This window comes from Aspergillus japonicus, assembly GCF_003184785.1.
Source record: "Aspergillus japonicus CBS 114.51 unplaced genomic scaffold BO86scaffold_9, whole genome shotgun sequence".
In the NCBI taxonomy this organism is placed as follows: Eukaryota; Fungi; Ascomycota; class Eurotiomycetes; order Eurotiales; family Aspergillaceae; genus Aspergillus; species Aspergillus japonicus.
In genome coordinates, this window is record NW_020291646.1 from 490405 (window position 1) to 509168 (window position 18764).

Below are 18764 nucleotides of genomic sequence, written 5' to 3' on the forward strand. Positions count from 1 at the left end.
CTTGCTTGCTCTTCTATTTCAAAGGATTCTTCTAGATACAACAAGGAGAAAATGAGGTATATATGTTAAGAGACATCAACATCAGCAACAACAACACTCAGCATCGAGAAACAAACACAGGAATCCTGGGAACTTTTCAAAACGAAGTATTTACAACAACAAAGGACCCCCAATTGCCAAGGTACGCCATCCGGCATCATACAAGAAAAAGTTTCAATCACTGGAAGATTCCTCCTCCTCCTCCTCAATCCCCCGGAGTTTTAGGTGAGCATATCATCCAACCTCTCACCCAAGACCTCTTCGATTTGCTTGACCCACTTGCGGACCTCCCGCTCGACGTTCTCATCTTCATCTTCCATCAGCTCGCTGATGTACGGCAGCATCTCCGGCAGCAACGCGAGCCATTCTTCGCCGAGCTGCTCGGTGAGCGATTGCTCCGCCCTCAAGGCGGCCAGGCGCGTGTGCGGGTTCTCGCCGCCGGCAGCGGCCTTGCCCGAGGGTCCGGCCGAGGGACGGAGGAGACGCATCAACGCCGTGTTGAGTTCCTTGTGGTTGTCCGTGGAGTCGGCGGCGACGGCCAGCTCCGTGATGGCGGGGACGGCCTCGGCGATGACGAGGGCGGCCGTGGAGGAGTTCGTGGCATGGGCGAGCTGGGAGATCAAAGGCTGAGCGATCGCGGTGAGGTGGGAAGGAGATTGCCAGAATTCTATGGGAGGTGTGTTAGATAATGGAGGACTCCTGTTATGAGGGAGGTGGAGGAGCGAAACATACCGTCTTGGTCGTGCTCAAATGCATTCCGGAGCATGCGCATCGTTGCCAGCCACAGACTCTTGGTGTTCTGGTTGGAGGGGTTGGCTTTGGCGAGAACCTTAACCACGTTTTCCAGGATGTAGCTTGCGTAGCCGGTGACAATAGACTGAGTCGGATTAGATATGATGATTGGATTGAGAGATTGACTGGATGAACTTACCTGAAGAGTGCCGAAGAATACTTGGAGGAACTTGTAGAAGGTCGTAAGGCGAGCCAGGCTACCTTGGGTATCTTTCTTAGCTGGAGTGGTGGAGGTAGCCCAGTCAAGGAGCTTGGTGAAAATAGGACGGAAGGTGGTATCATTTAGCTTGTAAACCATCTTGATGGCAACCTCGTTGACGACATCCTCGATCTCGTCCAGGTGTGACAAGTCGATGGTGGCATTCGAGCCTGAGGACACTTGCTGGCGGCGGAGGTCAAACGCCTTGAACAGAATGCTGGTGATGACCGCCAGGTTGTTGACGGTGGCAGACTTGGGATGCTTCTCAATGGCAAGGCTGACGATTCCCAGAGTCTCTAGGATAGCATCGGGGCCAGTTTCCACAGCGTGTTGCCAATTGCGGTCAACGGCAGCAAACGTCGCGGCCACATCGACCTTGCGAGCCATGAGTCGGAGGGTCTCCTCGCGGCCGTCATCTTCAACTTCCTCGGTGATAGCGGACTTGTGGCAGAGTAGAAGGAGCTGATCAAGGTGAGATGCAGACACCATGAAGGGAATGTGAACGAAGAGGGCAGAGAAGAAAGAGAGAACAGCATCATGCAATCTAGAGTTCTCCTTGCCACTCTCCAAACTGATCTCGAGCAACTCGAGCGAGCGACGAAGTGCATCTGGAAGTGCAGGGATCATAGCTTCGCCAAGCACCTCGGCCATCGAAGCGAGACACAAGACACCCATGATACGAATGCGCTCATCATCTTGTCCAATACAAGCCGCGCCGGCAACCACCTGGGCAGCACTGGCCACCTTGAAAGGATCCTTCTTGCCGTACTTCTCAGCGATACGGTCGATACAGGCCACTGCAGCATGCTTGAGCAGAATATCTGGCGATGATTCCACAATGCTGACCAATGTAGGCAAGAAGTCCAACATGCGTGTTTGTGAGACACCATCGTTTTCGGGGTTCTGGCGCAAACGACCCTCCAGGAGTCGAAGAACCTTGCGGCGAAGTTCGTCGTCAGGTCGCTCCAGAAGGACTTCGATAGTATCAAGGAAGTCGACGAGAGACAAAGTGCCAAACAAGGCGCTGAGGACATCGCCGCTCGCCTGGCTAACAGGCTTGACGTTCTGCATAGATTCGCCAATGAACAGAACCTTCTCCAGGATATGAGAGAAGTGGGTGCGGATCTGGACTGTCTGGTCGTCCGAATCTGTTGCGAAAGCCTTGGCCATTTTCACCTTCAGCGAAGAGTGCTTGAACAGGTGAGCCAGTGACCTGAGCAGATCGACGGCGACCTTCTGGGGTTCACGACCATCATCACTTCCAATTCCAAGCAAGACTTGAGAAATGCCAGGCTTGGGCTTGAGCGAGTCAATGACCAAGTCCAAGAACTTGCTGTATGTCTGTAGGACAGTTAGTCACAAATAAGGCCATCAAAAAAGACACGAAGCCACATACCTCGAGTTCGATGGGTGCGCTGGCATCAGAGACGAGACCAGTCATCAGAACGAGAACATCCTTGTCCATGGCGTAGCGATTGGCCAGCATAGCCAAAACAGCAAACAAGAAGTCCAGGACTCCGAGCTTGGTGACCAGAGCATGGAACAAACGCAGACGACGGTGAGCAGGAATGTGCTCAAAAGCGGCGGTAAAACTCAACAACAACTCAGAAGTTCCAGAGACAACGTCACGCTTCTGGTTACGAAGAGACTGAATGAGAGCGGGAACGACCTGGTCGATGGTCTGGTCGATGACAGACACGGAGTATTCATCATCCTTGCGAAGAACGCTAGAGCCCATGAAGGTGAAGATGGGCATGACGCTGTGCAGCACCAACTCAGGGGCGATAATCGAAAGGCCAGCAACGAGCAGAAGAGCCGCGTTCTGAACTTGCGGGCTATCTGTCGTACGGACACAATCGACAACGAGATCCGCTCGAATGACTGAGGTGTCAAACTGAGGCTTGGCAGTTTGCTTCGACTTGTTGACGATAGCCAAGAGGCTACCGAGAGTCAAGCTGAGCAGGTAGCTCATTCCTGACTGAATCTGCGACTTGAAATGATGAAGAGCTGCCAGCGTCTGGAAGAGGCCATCAGCCAGTTCAGGGTGAGACTCGGGGTTCGAGCTATCCACCAGCTCCAGGATGAATGTCGTCTTCTCCATCAGCTTGCTGAGTTTGGCTTCATCTTTAACAGTCATGGCCACCATATTGGTCTGGCTGGTGCGTCTCCTCTTCGGTGCCGGCCCAGCAGACTCCATATCAGTAATGGAAACAGGGATCTTCTGCAGGAAGAATTGAAGCACAGAGCCCGTCAATTGCACACTGCGCAAAACATCCCTGCATCCATTGACAAGGGGAGAATCCGACTCCTCGAGCGAAATTCCGAACAGCTTCTCCGAGGCCTCAATCTGTCTGTCTTCAGGCACCAAGGCCCAAACATCCTTCATGCGGCTAAAGATGGAAGCGACGAAAGATGATCTGAGAGAGTTGGAGTAAGGGCTCACATTCGAAAGAAGCACAAGAATGGCATCCTTCTCCTTCGGGGTAACGGTCAAAACAACCTGCTCATCCATTTCGCCCACAGAGACGCGCTCCTTGTCACAAACCTCCTTAATTTTCAGATCGTCGAGCTCTCGCCAAGATTTCAGAAGAGGCTCCAATTCCTTGGTACGGGTTGTGCCACCTGCCTTGTCGATTCTGTTAAGAAGCTTCAGAAGTCCCAGCTTGGGGGCAAGAAGGGGTATGTGAACAGCATGAGAGCACAAGAAAGTGAACACGCTGAGGCGAAGTGACTTTTTAATCTCGGTTGCTGCGGAATCAGCAGTTGACACACCTCGCAACGTCGCCTCGAGGACACGACCAATATGGTCTTGGTCGAGAACGTATTCCTCTAAGCCGGGAAGCAAAACGCGCTCCACAAGCTTCTGTACATCACGCCCGGCCATCCACTTGACGTTCTTTGTTTGCTGGCCATACAGCGAGTCATAGGCCCAAGGTTTAGTAGTATCAGACTTCTTGTTCTGCTTATAAATGTTGCCAAGCGCTGCCAGGACGCCTGTTGCTTCCCGTCGAATGCGCTCGGTTGGGTCGGCGAACGATACCAGCAGGTAGGGCAGCAGAGCCTGGAGATCGACATCAGATGCGGAAGATAGGGCCGACGAGATCAGGTTCAGCGCAGCAACTCTAGTGCCAGTAGGGTAGGATCCGGTTGATACTCTGGCCAGGAACGACAGATACTGTGTTGATTTTAAGGCATCGGCCTTCTTCAGCGACGGCAGGTTGACAAAAGACTCAAGCTTCTCCTCAGAGCCAACACCAAGAGCAAACACTTGCACGAGTCTCTCAAAGACAGATAGATTTTGGGCGCTGAGGGCTGAGATATCCAGGCTCTTTCCAGCGAGAGACTCTAGGGCAGGTAGGAACTGATCCTCCGCTTCTTCAACTTCAGCATCCCCCATTTCCACGTCTTCCAAAGCCTTAGGTGCAGGTGCAGACTCTATAACGATCTGCAGATTGTGTTCCAGGGCAGCGATGTCCAACTGAGATTCCTCAATGGCCTTCTGGAAAATAGGGCTCAAGGACTCGGATTGAGTGAAGTGCTGTACGAGCTCAGCAAGTTGAGTCTGGGCGTCAAGAGCCAAAGCACCCTCCCGATGAGCATTGCTAGTGGCGTGAAGGACCGTGGACATTGCCTTGGCCGTGTCCGATTCTTCGAGAAGACGGGCATTGAAGATCTGAGAAAGAAACTCCAAGCGTGCCAAGTCCTTTTGTCTCGAAAGATCGTTCACGCAGCCAGCTACCAGACCAAGCACCAGGTGGGAAGTCTTGTATTGAGTAGAGAGCTCAGTCAGCCGCTGCACAGGATCTTCCAGGCGGAGCACTGCCTTGAAAGCCCTCTTGGGAATTGTCATGTCTGGTTTCGCTTGCGCAAGAACAGACAGACAGACCAGACCTGATTCTCTAGTTTCTTCGGTCCACGAGCCAGCAACAGCCTCCATTAAAGAATCAAGGAATTCTTCGTTTAGAGTAGCCTTGTTGGCCAGAACAACGCAAACCATGTAACAGCCGATAACCAGCTCCGAAACGTCCTTCAATCCGAGACCATCATTCAAAACCGGAAGAACCTTGAGGATGACATCCTCGTGCTTCTGCTTCTCTAGATCCCGCCGACCAGAGCGTCCAGCGTCCAACATTCCAGCAACTGCTTCGGTGATCATTCCGGCCCAGAATGTCAAAAGCGCATGGTGATGCGCCCGCTGCTTGCTGACCTGGAGGGTATATCTGTTGATGGCAGCAAAGAATAGCTTGTTGGTGGTCGCGCTGTGCAAGAGAGGATGGCGCGGGGGGTTGATGTTGCTCTTCTTGTACGGATTTAAGATTTTAAAGGTCGGCGTGAGATCTTCGGGCAATATCGATAAAAGTCTTAGGAAGAGTGGAGTAGTGTAATATGGCAGGAAAGTGAGGAGAGTGAATTCGGTATTGTACTCGTGTACCCTGTCGAAGAGTCAGCTCAGCCATGGAGAGGCAAGTTCCTCATGGCATGGAAATATCCCAGTCGAAAATGGAGATCGTACCGGAAGCGTCTAATGAGCCAGTCAACGGCCCTCACAGCCGGACTCAATAAAAGTCTGCCTCCAACCAAAGCCAAGAAAGCTTCCAATACTGTGTTAAGCTCCTTATTCTGGGCAGCGGTCATCTCCGTGCGGTCTTCCGAGATACTCTGCTGGCTGAAGATCGTGCGCTCGAACGGGGCGAATCGGGGATCGAGTTGGCATAGCTCCTGGAAGCCTTCGTAGCATATCGCGTAAATAGTATCGAAGTCCTGAGAGGTAGCGACTCTCCGGTCGTAGATGAGAGATTGCGAATGCGAAATGCGCTGTGCTTTGAGGTCCAACTGGTTGGTCGACTTGGCCGCAACTTGCGCAAGCTGCGCGGCGAGAGATGAAGCCATGTTGGATGATTTCTATGTCGCTAGATCGGATCGGTATTTTTATGATTATCGACAACTGAACCACACACCCATCCCTCAAAAAGCGCCTCCAGTTGAGTTTCGACACGGATTGAAACGTTTGGCGGGCAGAATTTCCCCAGCGCCGTGGGAATCAGTTGAAGCTCGGAGCAACTTTTTTTTGGAGACCGGAAAAAAGTGCGGCAAGCGGGAGCGGAGTTTTTCCAGCCTTCATCACCGCCCGCCCGCCCGCCCCGTTGGAGAGCGGAGATTCCCAATTTGAGAATGCCTAGCTTGATTGTCCAGGAGTATGGATTCGTCTGGCTCCCAGGTGAGTAATGATTCTTCAATCATATCTCTCTCCTCTGCTTTCAGCTAATCCGCGAAATTCGTGACAGGAGAAGAAACCCGTCCCTCGCTTCGCCAGCTTCAAGCCTCCTCCTCCTCCGCCCGAAGCTGATCATCCGCCCGAGCGCCCGCGTCGCGACAACACTGGCCACGAGGACAAGTCGAGGTCTCATTCAGAGCGCCACTCGAGACATCGAAACCATCGTGATCGGTCTCGATCGCGAGAGCATCGCCGCAGACATAGGGACAGGGAACATCATTTGAGTGTAAATAAGGCCAACCACCATGATCGCACTACCTCCGAAATCCCCCATACTTCGTTATCAAACCGCCACGCTACGAAGGACGATGCGTCGGACCTCTACGTCATTGATCTCAAAGGAGACAAGTACAATTTGATTTACGGCACACTTCATCGCTACAGCGTTCCTGATTATTACCGCGTTGGGCGAGGTAATGTGCTGGGCCTACCCTCGAGCTACCGAATAGACCGGGAGAGTGTCGTGGAGGACAAGCTAGTTATCAGAAATGAAACGCAGAGGAAAAGACTCTCCCGAACCAAGACGAAGAGCATTCTCTCGAGTCTCAGCAAACAACAACCGCGGTTGCTCCGCTTCAAACCCCAGTCGTTGCTCGACGCAGCTGCAGACTTTTCCAAGGATTATCTGCCTTTGAGTACTTCCGGTAGTCGAAAGCATCGGGCGGCTTTGGGAGACCCTGGATTCGACGATGAGAAATACGCATATCGCTCTATTCATGGCAAGGCGAAACCGGAAGATCATTTGCCCAGCGATGTCGAAGCCACGTCCGACAGTGACGCTGATGAAGATGGCGTCCGAGGAGATCCCGATGAGCAGATCAAGCAGAGGAATGCGCTATTGTCGCGCAACTTAGAGAAAAACCCCTCAGACATCGGTTCCTGGCTTGAGTACATTGATCATCAAGAATCATTATTGCGCGGAGCAGCGGGCGAGACCAAACCCTTGACATATGCAGAAAAGCAGAGCTTGGCTGACATCAAATTGTCTCTGTACGAGAAGGCCCTTAGTAGAGTTGGTCAGAGCGATGCAAAAGACCGACTTCTAATTGGCTTTCTCGAGGAAGGTGCAAAGCTCTGGGACACCAAGAAGCTCGCCGCGCAGTGGCAGACTGTTCTACGTTCCAATTCGCAATATATCAGCCTGTGGGTGAAATACCTTGACTTTTGCCAGACTGAATTCCTTAATTTCACATATCAACGGTGCCTTGACACATATATCGAGTGTTTGAGATTGAATCAATCTGCGCCAGAAAACCCTGGGAAGTCCCAGGTTCAACTGTATCTGTTCCTCCGCTTGACACTTTTCATGCGCGAAGCGGGATTCGCTGAGCATGCAGCAGCTCTTTGGCAGGCAGTACTTGAAGTGGTTTTCTTCCGACCAGACTCTTTGAAGGACAGGCATGATAGCAAAGAGGTGATCCCACCATTTTTAGACTTTTGGGAGTCTGAAGTCGCCCGGATAGGTGATGTGGCCGCCAAAGGTTGGAAGAGTGGCAGCAAAGATCTACCCACTCAGCAGGAATTCAATCCGGCGTTTCACCTCGATTCAAAGAAATTGATTCCGTCCTGGGCACCATGTGAAAGAGAAAGGATCACCAATGCTCGGTTGCCTGCCTTCAGTTTGAACGAATCCGAGCAGGACGACCCTTACCGTGTGATCTTGGCCTCCGATCTTGATGAGATCCTGACCCTCGTGTGGGATGTGGACTCGCCGAGTCTACTGCTCGATGGTTTTCTCTCTTTTTGTCGCCTTCCGCCGATAGTGACAGCGGAGAATCAGAGCTCGAATGGCCGTCGAACCGGCGACCCATTTGTTCGAAATGAAATCATGAGCCCTTCAATCTTTAAGATCGATGACTGGGTTTCGCGCGCATCCTCAGCAGACGAGTCTACGGCGCTGTCGCCCTTCCGATACCCTCAACACAATTTTATCAGCACGCTTGAGACCCTCATGCCTGAACAAGGGACATGGTTCTCGTCTTTAGACACGTGGAACACAGCCACCTCGAATTCAGTATTCGATGTGGTCCCTATGTGGGTGCGACGAGCTCTGAGGTTGCTGGTAGATGCCAATCCCAGCAATGATGACTTGGCTGAATTTGCGCTCTGCGTCGAGTTCGCATGTAGTAGCAAAGACGCGAAGAAGTTTGCGAAGTCTCTACTGAAGAAGAGGTCGTCTAGTCTACGACTGTACAACACATATGCGCTGATGGAGCGTCGGTCAGGCAACCACGGCGCAGCTGATCATGTGTGGGCAACAGCGCTCTCAATGAGCAGGACATTCCCCGACCATGACAGAGTGGATAGCATCCTGCTGTGGCAAACATGGCTGTGGGAGCTTTTAAACACCGGCAACATGGCTCATGCTTTCTACATCTTACTGAGCATCCCGCAAGACAGCATCGATCTGAATGCTCTACCCCAAGACTCAACTCAACCTACCTTCACGCCAACCAGCCTCCTCAAAATCCAAAGCGTAAGTTCATCTACCTCTCTGCTCATCCTCCTACAGCACTAACATCCAGACAGCATCTTTCCGAGCTACAAGAGAAGGTCCTCGCCCACCGCAAGGCCACCAATTTCACCGCCAGCACAGCCAGCCTCGCCATCCTCTCCTACCTCACCAACACCCAGGACCTCCACAAAGCCCTCGAAGCGTACACGCATGCTCTCGACCGACTCAGCTCCCTCCCGCAGTCCTCGAAACCCTTCCAAACCCACACCACCGAACTCCTGCACCAATCCCGCGCAAGATTCCTCTACCACCACATCCACACGCGCCGCACCTACAAGCCCTCGCACATCCGTACCCTCCTGTCCGAAAGCATCGCCCTCTTCCCCCACAACACCATCTTCCTCTCCCTCTTCGCCTGGACCGAAGCCCGCTTCCGCATCGACGACCGCGTCCGCAGCGTCGTCCGCGACATCACCCGCAACAACACCACCACACAGAATCCCACTGACCCCAACAATCTCTCCACCCCACCCATCCCACTCACGACGCACCTCTTCTCCATCTACACGGAGCTCAGCCGCCCGGTCTTCGCCGGCTCCACCGCGCACTCCGTCCGCGCCGCCTTCGAAGAAGCCATCGGCGATGACACCTCAAAGTCCTCATCCCCAATTTCATCATCAATATCGTCCTCATCAGCCCGCTCCAACCCCTCGACCTGGAAACTCTACATCCTGTTCGAACTCGCGCAGCACGAGATCCACCGCTCCAAGGAGGTCTTCTACCGCGGCATGCGCGCGTGTCCCTGGTCGAAGGAGCTGATCATGCTGGCGTTCACGCATCTCCGAGCGGACATAATCCGCCCGATGCACCCTCCCGGGAAGGAGGCACCGCGCAAATGGGACGAAGGGATGGGTTTCGAGGAGTTGCGGCATGTGTATAATGTGTTGGTGGAGAAGGAGTTGCGGATCCATGTCGATATCGAGCAGGCGCTGGATGATCTCGCGGCGGCGAGGATGGTGGATAGGCAAGGAGGGGTGGTGGAGTTTGTTGGTGGGGTGATTCGCATGCCTGATGATGGTGATGATAGTGAGGTTGAGTCGGGGGGCAGAGGCGGAGGCGGAGGCGGAGGCGAGAGTAGCATGAAGGTTGGTCATGTAAATTAGTTTCCATATGTCCGCAAAAGTCTCAATTCGGATTGTACAATACAATGCAATGGGGTGAAGAAAGGGTACTGCAGCGCGGTGAGAGTCTTGACAGTAAAATCGATTCCTTGCACTCGAGCCTAAGCCGTATTTCTAGCTACCGTACCGAACCCGATATAAACCCCCAATATGTTACAGGACATAGCATCATGAGACAAGTACAGGTGTTTGAAGCAATAGACACGATAGAATGCCTTGCACACAATAGTTGATCAAAAAATGAACAATAATTCGAGATAAAAAGAGATAAAAAAGAAAATGTCGTTAGTCATTATGGTATCATGTCGCAAGCCCACACCTACTGTCTTCTTCCTCATTCTTCAGATCCACTCTTCTCCTGTACATTAGAAGTGTTCCTTCCAGAATTTGAACTTGATATCCTTTGTCGAGGTCGACAATGCCGCTTCGCGGATCTGTCTCGCAGCCGCATTAGGGCCGCAGAAGTAAACTCCAACCTGCGTTGGTGTGTTATCGTACAACCCAGACATGTAGCTCTGATCCTGTAGGCCATCTCGCATGGCGCTGAACAGGCGTTTGAAGTCGGGCCGACCGAAGTTCGTCCGACTACGCAGCTCCGTGAGGGGATCGAGGTCCTGCCCCACAGAATTCAGGTAGATGTTCGCGGCCGTGTCGTCGTCGAGGCGTTGCGTAAGGTATGTATGAATGCGCAAGAACTCGACGCTGCCTTCGTAGGCAGCTGTGGATGCTGACTGGGACTCGAGCGATGAGAGCAGAGCCTGGAACCATTCGAATGAAGAGGTGTCCTTGCAGACCCAGATGAATTCGACACGGCGGAGACGACGGGGCGGGTTGGGCCGTGCACGTAAGTGCCAGATGCTTTTGAGGATGGAGGCCCATGGGGTGACCCCGATGCCAGTGCCGATGAGGACCGCAATCTCGTTCTCGAAAACATCCTCCGCTGGCGCTCCGTAGGGTCCATCCACCCGTAACTTCGGCATCTTCTGGCCGTTCTGGAGCGCCACCTCATACATACCCAATGGGTCGAGTCCTTCCAGATCTCTTGCCTGTGCGGGCCCACAGCCCAAAGCATCTCCAAGGGCACGGGTAAAGTCCCCAACCTGGCGGACGTGAACACTGATATAGGGGTCGAAAGGGCAGGAGGTGATAGTAAAGGGATGCCATTGGTTGCTGGACACCTCGGGGACTTGGATGAAGAGCCACTGGCCAGCCTTGTATTTCATGCTTGGTTTGCGAAACTGTATCTCCATGGCATCTTCGAAGAGTCAGCTTGCGGATTGGCTTGGGGGTTTACATTGAACTAACCGTAGGGATGACGAATCACCTTGGTGATCACGGTATCCCGCCTTGACCGGACCTCCCGATAAAGCCTTTCGCAAAAGTACAGCGCTCCACCCACTAGTTCCCATCTCCAACCTTCGTATCCCAGGCAATGGTTCCAGAACTTTTTCCCTGCGAAGGGTGAGATGGGGTCCGTGGTATCTCGAACAAAGCAGCCGGTAGCGTGGGTGTAAAGAGCTAGATAAAAAGGGACGAAAAGATGGTGGGTATACCAGAAGGTTTCGAATGACTGCTGCCGGATTCGTTGGTGGGCGGTAGTGTACATCAACATCATGCACAGGAGCATTACATGGCCGGTGATACCTCCTGCTTCTGTGAAATGGATTTGGACTGCTGTGACAGCGCGAAGATGATTCTTTTCGACATTATAGAAACTACTGTCTGTTAGCGTATGCGACTCTCTCATCCTCGAATTTGACATACTTGACGTAGTGAGCAGCAGTATGAATGATGGTAAATATCAGGAGAGAATAAGCAACTTGGCGATGAAACCATATTGCCTCATCGAGCGGAAGCCATCGCAGTCGCGGCCTTAGGGTCTTGAGCAGGTTCCTGCACATGGGAAGAAGAAGAACAGCCGCATCAAAGCTCAGAACCAAGCCTGCGCCTCTCGAGATCCAGACTGAGTACTTCAGGGTGTTCAAGGCATCGAGTTTGTGATTAGTTACTTGTAAGTACCTATGGTCTCTCAGTAAAATGACGATATGTAGATTGACAGAAAGAGACTTACCACCCGACTGCGAAAAGCACAATCTGCAATCCCCAGAATAATAAATAGAACCAGATCTTGGATCCGCTAAAGTGAGACTTCCATGAAGTGGTCATTGTTGTTATGGAGAAGGTATGCAAGAAGGAGAGTAGGTGTCTTCCGATATTGAACAAGTCATCGACCAGCGACGATTCTTAGATATGAACGAACACAACACGTATGAGCCTTAACGCATGTGCACACTGTCATAGAGTCTTCTTTTCACAGAGATTTGCATGTCTGGATATTCCCATACACCAGGCTCTCTCGTCAGTTTCAGCTGCAGTAAACGAGCAGCCAATTACTTGATCCCCGCGGACGATAAGTGGTGTGATCAAGTCGAGCTCCTGAAGTTCTGGAGGATCAAGGATGATTCTAAGTATTTTTAGTACAGCGATGAACTTTGTCTACTCTCAGACCCTGGTGCTGATAGTCTATGCGTAGAGAACAAAAGCCTTTTCTCTCAACTGCCGTGTCGAAATCTTCAGCGTGCGGAGAGTCCAATCAGGAGAGAGTGTACGGGGCCAATTAGGTGTCAAGAACCAGACCGAACGCGATCATCGTTATCGTGATCGAATCCAGCATATGAGAGTTTCTTGCAAGCTTCGGTGTGGGGTGTGGCGGTGGACGTTGTCAAAAAGATGTCAGGTTTCCAGAGATATGGTTCTGGTTGCAAGTGAAGAGGGGAAAGGCGCCTTGACGAGGGAACGTGTTGCTATATTTACGCGACCCCTGCTCAGGGCCTCAGCCTAAGTGACGCTAGGGCAGCCTGCAGGAAACGGATCAACCGGTTGAGTACGGAGTAGCGTAACTTCGTTTACCACGTCCCCCAGAGCATGTAAAGGCTCACTGTGTTGAGAGCGTCTACTCTCTCTCATGCTTAAGCCATCGCGTGGTGCGCGATCTTGACCCTGAGCTTTGAGCCGTGTCCAAGACTTTCGCAACGATTGATCATATTTGCCCTCGTATTCCCCGGTCAGGAATATCAAATGGCGACTGTCACACCGTCCATCATGAGGTTTGACAGCTGTGGGCCCATCGTCATGCCGTGATAATTGGTGTAGCGACTGCGGTCATAGCAGGGTCCGAGGAGCCGGATGGCTGGGTGGCTCTTCGTCACCATCCTGTCTATCTCATCAAATCCTGGTGTCCACTACAGGACGAACCATGTGGTGCCAGGATGCTCTCCTGCCTTCGAAACTCGGTTCATCCAGCCAACTGCTCACTCTGCTCTCCCTGTCTCGTGGAGATTGGCTTCTGAAAGGGTGGAGTCGGAGCCTGCGTTCATCCTATGAGAAGCGATATGCAAGCGCGCTTCCCGTCACACATGGCCCGAGCGGCCATTGAACAGACACAACACCCTATTGTGGCTGTAGATGCACTGACGAGCAGAGGAGATTAGATTCACGATGCTGCCAAAAATAAGGTCTCCTGCTGGCCAACACAAACATCCTCCAGGTACTAGACCAAACCAGAATTCACCTCCGAGGAGAGCTATTCAGCCATGACTTGGTGGGGGATGCGTTGAAGGAACCCGCATGTCAGGCCGAAGGTGTTCTAAGGCCGCTTGGCGCTGCACGATTGACAAGTTCAATCACAAAGATTCCGTGATAGCGAATGCACAAAGACTCAGGCCATGTGGGTAACCCACCTCATTAGCCTTTGTTTTATCTCTTTTCGTCGATGAATAGCGACAATCTGCCGAGGGAAAGACGGTGAGTGGCTCAAAAAAAGCCTTTCTCTGTTTTGCTACCACCGGAACATTCGCATCCTTAAGCATGTCCGAGGCCAGAAGCCTTCACCACAAGGCGCGTACACTCAACGAACCGAGCAATGAACCGTGTGTAGCCTGGCTAGGCGCCTTACAAGGGGAACGCAAAGGCGAACAGGACATCCAGCCACTTGCCTCCCCCGCTTCGTCGGCCTTCACAGGAAGGCGCTCCACAAGAACCTTGGGGTTGTTCAATCAGAAGTGAAGAACAAGGTACTGGTACAGATGCATCGGCCGCTAAAGTGTGTTTCCGGAAGCCCTCTGCATCAATTGCTCCACCGTCACGTTCGTCGACGTTCAAGACTCGCTGGAGACGTCCGTCTAGCCAGACTTTCGCCGCTCAGTGGCTATTAATTGCGTCCGGTAGCGCCCAACCGGGGCTTCTCAGGGCCAGTCAACCCAGAGGCATTGGCATGGGCCACGGCTCCTCCGACTAAGCGCGCCCAATCAGCAGTACAGGGAGGTGCGTTTCTGTGAAGAAGCAGGGCGGGGGATCGTTGAATTCATGTGAATAGACATTTTCAATTGGTCTGATAAAAGGAGCGGTCGCTAAAACAGATGCAGTTATCACGTCCGGTCATAATAATAGGTGAGAGATGGGGAGTGCGTTAGTCCAGTGGACTATGGATGATTCCGAGTTGAAGAAGAAGAAAGATTCCGGTCAGGTGGTGTGTACTTCTTTTGCCGCTGGGAGCTATTACTATCTTGGTGTATTCTGCCTTCCTCCCGAGTCCCCTTCCACCTTCACCCACTCTCTCATAAAGTCCTATCGAGGGATCGGCCTTCCGAGGCATGATCTGATCTTCTTGGGGCTGAACTTTCTGAGGTGATGTGATTTGGTGATACGAGGTTGCTTCTATCTTGAGATTCACATCCCCGCCGCACGGGTCATTGTCATTTGAACGCTTGATCTACCATGCAATCAAGAAGAGATTATACCATTACTATTATACCTACTCCGCGGGCCTTCAGTTGACCCAGTGATGGACTGACATCCACCATCAAGTCACAAGCACTCCGCAAAGTTGGTGACAAAACACCAAGAACAACCGTCGCCGAGCATAGACTCTTTCGCAGGACGGAAGACGCTGCTCATACTCCACTCCTGTATACAACATATCGCCTGTCATGGGAAGACTTATCAAGAACCACTGGGCTCGCTTGATCATCCTTACAGCGGCAGCCTGTAAGTGTTGACGTCACTTGGGTTAAGTTCGATTGCGATCGCTAACACCGGACACTTCACGGCCAGTCCAAATAGGAAGCGCAATCGAGGGTTTCATCTGGCCCAAAGTGTTTTGGGACTTCATGACGAAGAATCTGAACGGCGCCGTCACGCCTATTCCCATACTTCAAATCCTCAATCTGCTGATGGGGCTGATTGGCATCGCCTGGGAATGGCCTTTGAAATATGTCGCGGGCTCGATACCACACCGCAGCATCGAGTTCCGGTTGATCCTTTACCCTCTCAGCGCTCTCCTCGCTATGCTTCTCTACCAAGGGACGGACCCGGCGATATACTACCTCATTGGGATTGGGGTTTATTTTTGGGCGTACAGCGAGGGCGAGGTATGTGGCCCACGATTGCCTCGAGTACGTGGTGATTGAGCTAAAATGAGCACAGGTGGTATGTCCTGAACCTTGGACCCTGCCTAAGCGAAGCGAATACAAAGTATAGTGTGGCATAGATGTATTCTGCCTGCTTTCATGAAAGACTTACGACTACGACATTCACGATGACAGTTCTGCGAATACCCTTATATTATTATTGGCGTCTGGGAAGAGAATGAATTGGGAAGGAGTCAACAATAACCGTTTCCAGCTCTTGTGCTGAAGGGATCAGCATACAAAGTCTTGGTGGTGATCTATGCTCTTTGGAGCAAATGTACTAATTGCCTTGGATTTATTGTAAATACCATGATATAGCTAGCATACATAATCCTAGAGACTACAAGACATACATTTATGCAAGAAACGACCGATCGCAACCTAGTTTAACCTCCCTGGCACGCTGTGAGATGTGACTGCAAAAAGATTATTTTGTGCCCGGATTTTGAGGTATTAGTTTACTCACATGATAGACAGGCTAGTGCCGTGCCCGAGGTGGTGCAGCGATTGGCCAATATTACTCCAATGGGATTAGTCGTTCCTGGACTTATTCAATTGTGGACGATGGATCACGGATAACTCCATCTCATCCGCTCGAGACCTGACAGACAGGCAACGCCACTGCAATTTTTACCATTGAAATGAGCTCATTGGACGGGACAAGAGTCCGCGAGCGTGACTAACCCAATCGCTCTAATCACTTGTAAACATAAAACAGTTCATTCCTTTCTACTGACTCCCGAAGAACAGACTCTCATCCAGCTCAACCTCCCTCGCAGCAACACAATGTCAGCTTTGCTCCTCACGAAGCCTCTGGAAGAAGACATTGGCTTTGTCGAAGAGAGCGAGGATGTCCCCGTGAATAAGAAGACCAGCTTCAACGGGAGGCTGAACCAATACTTCCATACAGCAAAGAACGTCGCCACCGAGCCTCCTACCCTCAAACCCACCACCACCACCACCACCACCACCAACAATGCTTCGGTTTTCGAGCGAGACACCGCGACGACTCGCTCAAAACGTAAACTCTCCCTCCCCACGCAGCAGTCATACCTAGAGAATAGACCAGACGAGTCGATCCCCTCCTCCTCACCTTCTTCCTCCAAGCGCCAACGCACAACCATGCTACGTCGAGCCCTCCCCTCGACAACGACAACCGCAACCGCAACCACAACACGACTCACCCGCTCCTTCACCCGCTCACGCTCCACCCTACCCTCAGTCCCAGCGCCGACCCCATCTTCACAATCACCATCACAATCACAATCACCAACCCCAACCCCTCAACCTGAGCCCAGCACCCCCCAAAGCACCACCCGCCGCACCCGCACCCGCACCCGCACCCGCACCCCTAAACCCCCAACACCCCCAACAACCCCAAGCCTCCTCCGCGACACGATCCCGGCCAATCTCGACCTCCTCCTCGTGGGCGTCAACCCGGGCATCCTAACCGGCGTGACAGGCCACGCGTACGCGCACCCATCCAACCTCTTCTGGAAGCTACTGCACTGGTCGGGGATCACGGCGATCCGGCACCCGCCCTCGGACACGTACGCGCTGCCCGGTCTTTACAACATCGGGAACACGAACATCGTGGAGCGGCCGACGCGGGACGCCAGCATGCTCAGCCGGGCGGAGATGGACGCGGGGGTGCCGGTGCTCGAGGCGAAAGTGGCGGCGCAGCGGCCCGCCGTGGTGTGTCTGGTCGGGAAGAGTATCTGGGAGGCGGTGTGGCGGGTGAAGATGGGGCGTAATATCCGGAAGGAGGAGTTTCGGTACGGGTGGCAGGATGAAGGGATGAATATGGGGGCGGTGGTTCCTGGCGATGCGGGTGGTGGCGGTGACAGCTCAAGCCCGTCCCCGTCCTCGTCCTCTTCAGCAAAGGGGGGAAAGTGGCCCGGAGCGAGGGTGTTTGTGGCTACGACGACGAGTGGGTTGGCGGCTGGGATGTCCGTGGCGGAGAAACAGGCTGTGTGGAATGAGCTAGGGGAGTGGGTGAAGCATCGCCGGCAGGAGAGAGAGCAGCAGCAGCAGCAGCAAGATCGTAGTGTTGATGAGGACAAACCCAGTCAGGGTCGATGACCACTAGATATATAGATCGATCTAACCACATAAAACTTCAATTACTAAATCAAGAAACCTACAAAGACGAAAGTGCACCATCTTTCCAGATCTGATATGGGTATTTGTATTCAGTTATCAAAAGTAGACACTAAATTAGTCCACCTATTTCCACCACATTCATAGTATAGTAAACCTTGACCATACACGTTTCAAACCCCCAAACTGGTAGTTTAGAAACATATTTCATCCGCTAGAAACACATGGGCTCATCAAGAGAGAAAAAAACAAAAGGAAAAATCCTGAACACTTCAGCAGCAGGACAGGACACAAAAAAGCTAGCCAGCCAGCCAGCCAGCCAGCAGTAGCATCAGCTCATTAGAAAGCGTCTAGCATCTATCGAAGAGCAGGGCCGTTGGCGAAGTTGGTGTCATCCTGACGCTCACGGGACTAAAGAAATCACAAATCAAGTCAGTAAATGCTTCCCCAAAAACATACTTCACAATACAATGGAAAAGTATTGGTGGGGCCACCTACCTGAGAGCTCTGGAATTCACCGTTCTCCAAGATCTTGATCAAGCAGTCGTCCTCGTTGTCGGTGCCGAACTCGTTCTGGAGGCTCGACTTGCTGGCGTTGTCCAGGATACCCTGGGCTCCGTGCCTGAGTTGGAAACTCCGTTAGCAAAGCGTCGATGACCGAGAGAAAGGCAAGTTGAAAGGGGAAGCTTACTTGTGGGTGACAAAGATCTTGAAGCCATTGACCACGTCGGCCAAGGGGATGGAGCGGTCGTTGCGCCACTTGTTCACAACGTCGTTGTCGTCGACAAAGATGACGAAGTCATCAGATGAACCCTTGTAGAACATCTTGGAGGTTTGCTCAACGGCGCGAGGCATTTTGATGGATTGGAAGGGTTGATGGTAAAATCAATTGAGTAGTTTGGAGAAGATAGTTGGTCACTGAGAGTTCCTCGTAGTAGGCAGATTTGACTGTCGATACTGGAGGAGAATAAGAGAAGGTGGGGTGGGAAGAAGTGAGATAAAGTAGTTGAAGTAGAGTCGGATGGAGTATGGAGGAGGGGCTGGTTGATGACGTCACTAAGATGTTACCCGAAACAGACTGTCAGGATGTCGCGTCAATCAGGCAAATGCGGAGTCGCGAGAAAAGTGGGATATCGTGTTGATGAAAAGCTCAATTGCTTGGTTCTTGAGATACTCGTTGCTTGTGAGTTAGTAGAAAGGTTGTATGGCCTCAAGTTGAAAACAACCACCCTTAAATAATACAACCAGCGTGGTC

At 52.2% G+C, this 18764-nt stretch overlaps 5 protein-coding genes across 5 annotated transcripts; 2 read left to right on the plus strand and 3 right to left on the minus strand.

Moving 5' to 3' along the window:
- Positions 1-13: 13 nt before the first annotated feature.
- On the minus strand, positions 14-6067 carry utp10 (snoRNA-binding rRNA-processing protein UTP10). The gene is made up of 5 exons (XM_025674306.1): positions 5544-6067; positions 2427-5463; positions 971-2371; positions 772-916; positions 14-706 (listed from the first exon to the last, which is right to left on the minus strand). Exons 1-5 carry the CDS (start codon positions 5918-5920, stop codon positions 261-263), a joined length of 5406 nt encoding a protein of 1801 aa, XP_025530304.1. The 5' UTR covers positions 5921-6067; the 3' UTR covers positions 14-260.
- Positions 6068-6206: 139 nt separating this feature from the next.
- On the plus strand, positions 6207-9938 carry BO86DRAFT_356858 (uncharacterized protein). The gene is made up of 3 exons (XM_025669683.1): positions 6207-6248; positions 6316-8781; positions 8835-9938. The coding sequence occupies exons 1-3, from the start codon at positions 6228-6230 to the stop codon at positions 9921-9923; spliced, it is 3576 nt and encodes a 1191-aa protein (XP_025530305.1). The 5' UTR covers positions 6207-6227; the 3' UTR covers positions 9924-9938.
- Positions 9939-10083: 145 nt separating this feature from the next.
- Positions 10084-12107, minus strand: BO86DRAFT_442786 (putative NADPH oxidase (NoxA); the record flags this gene model as incomplete). Its single annotated transcript, XM_025676329.1, has 4 exons — positions 10084-11196; positions 11247-11656; positions 11706-11960; positions 12013-12107. 4 exons carry the CDS (start codon positions 12105-12107, stop codon positions 10307-10309), a joined length of 1650 nt encoding a protein of 549 aa, XP_025530306.1. The 3' UTR covers positions 10084-10306.
- A 2822-nt stretch (positions 12108-14929) lies between these two features.
- On the plus strand, positions 14930-17491 carry BO86DRAFT_416939 (mismatch-specific DNA-glycosylase; the record flags this gene model as incomplete). The annotated part of the gene is made up of 5 exons (XM_025675007.1): positions 14930-14987; positions 15054-15370; positions 16253-16455; positions 16708-17224; positions 17294-17491. 5 exons carry the CDS (start codon positions 14930-14932, stop codon positions 17489-17491), a joined length of 1293 nt encoding a protein of 430 aa, XP_025530307.1.
- Positions 17492-17771: 280 nt separating this feature from the next.
- On the minus strand, positions 17772-18685 carry BO86DRAFT_407858 (SBDS family protein). The gene is made up of 3 exons (XM_025674307.1): positions 18201-18685; positions 18008-18131; positions 17772-17920 (listed from the first exon to the last, which is right to left on the minus strand). Exons 1-3 carry the CDS (start codon positions 18362-18364, stop codon positions 17867-17869), a joined length of 342 nt encoding a protein of 113 aa, XP_025530308.1. The 5' UTR covers positions 18365-18685; the 3' UTR covers positions 17772-17866.
- Positions 18686-18764: the final 79 nt, after the last annotated feature.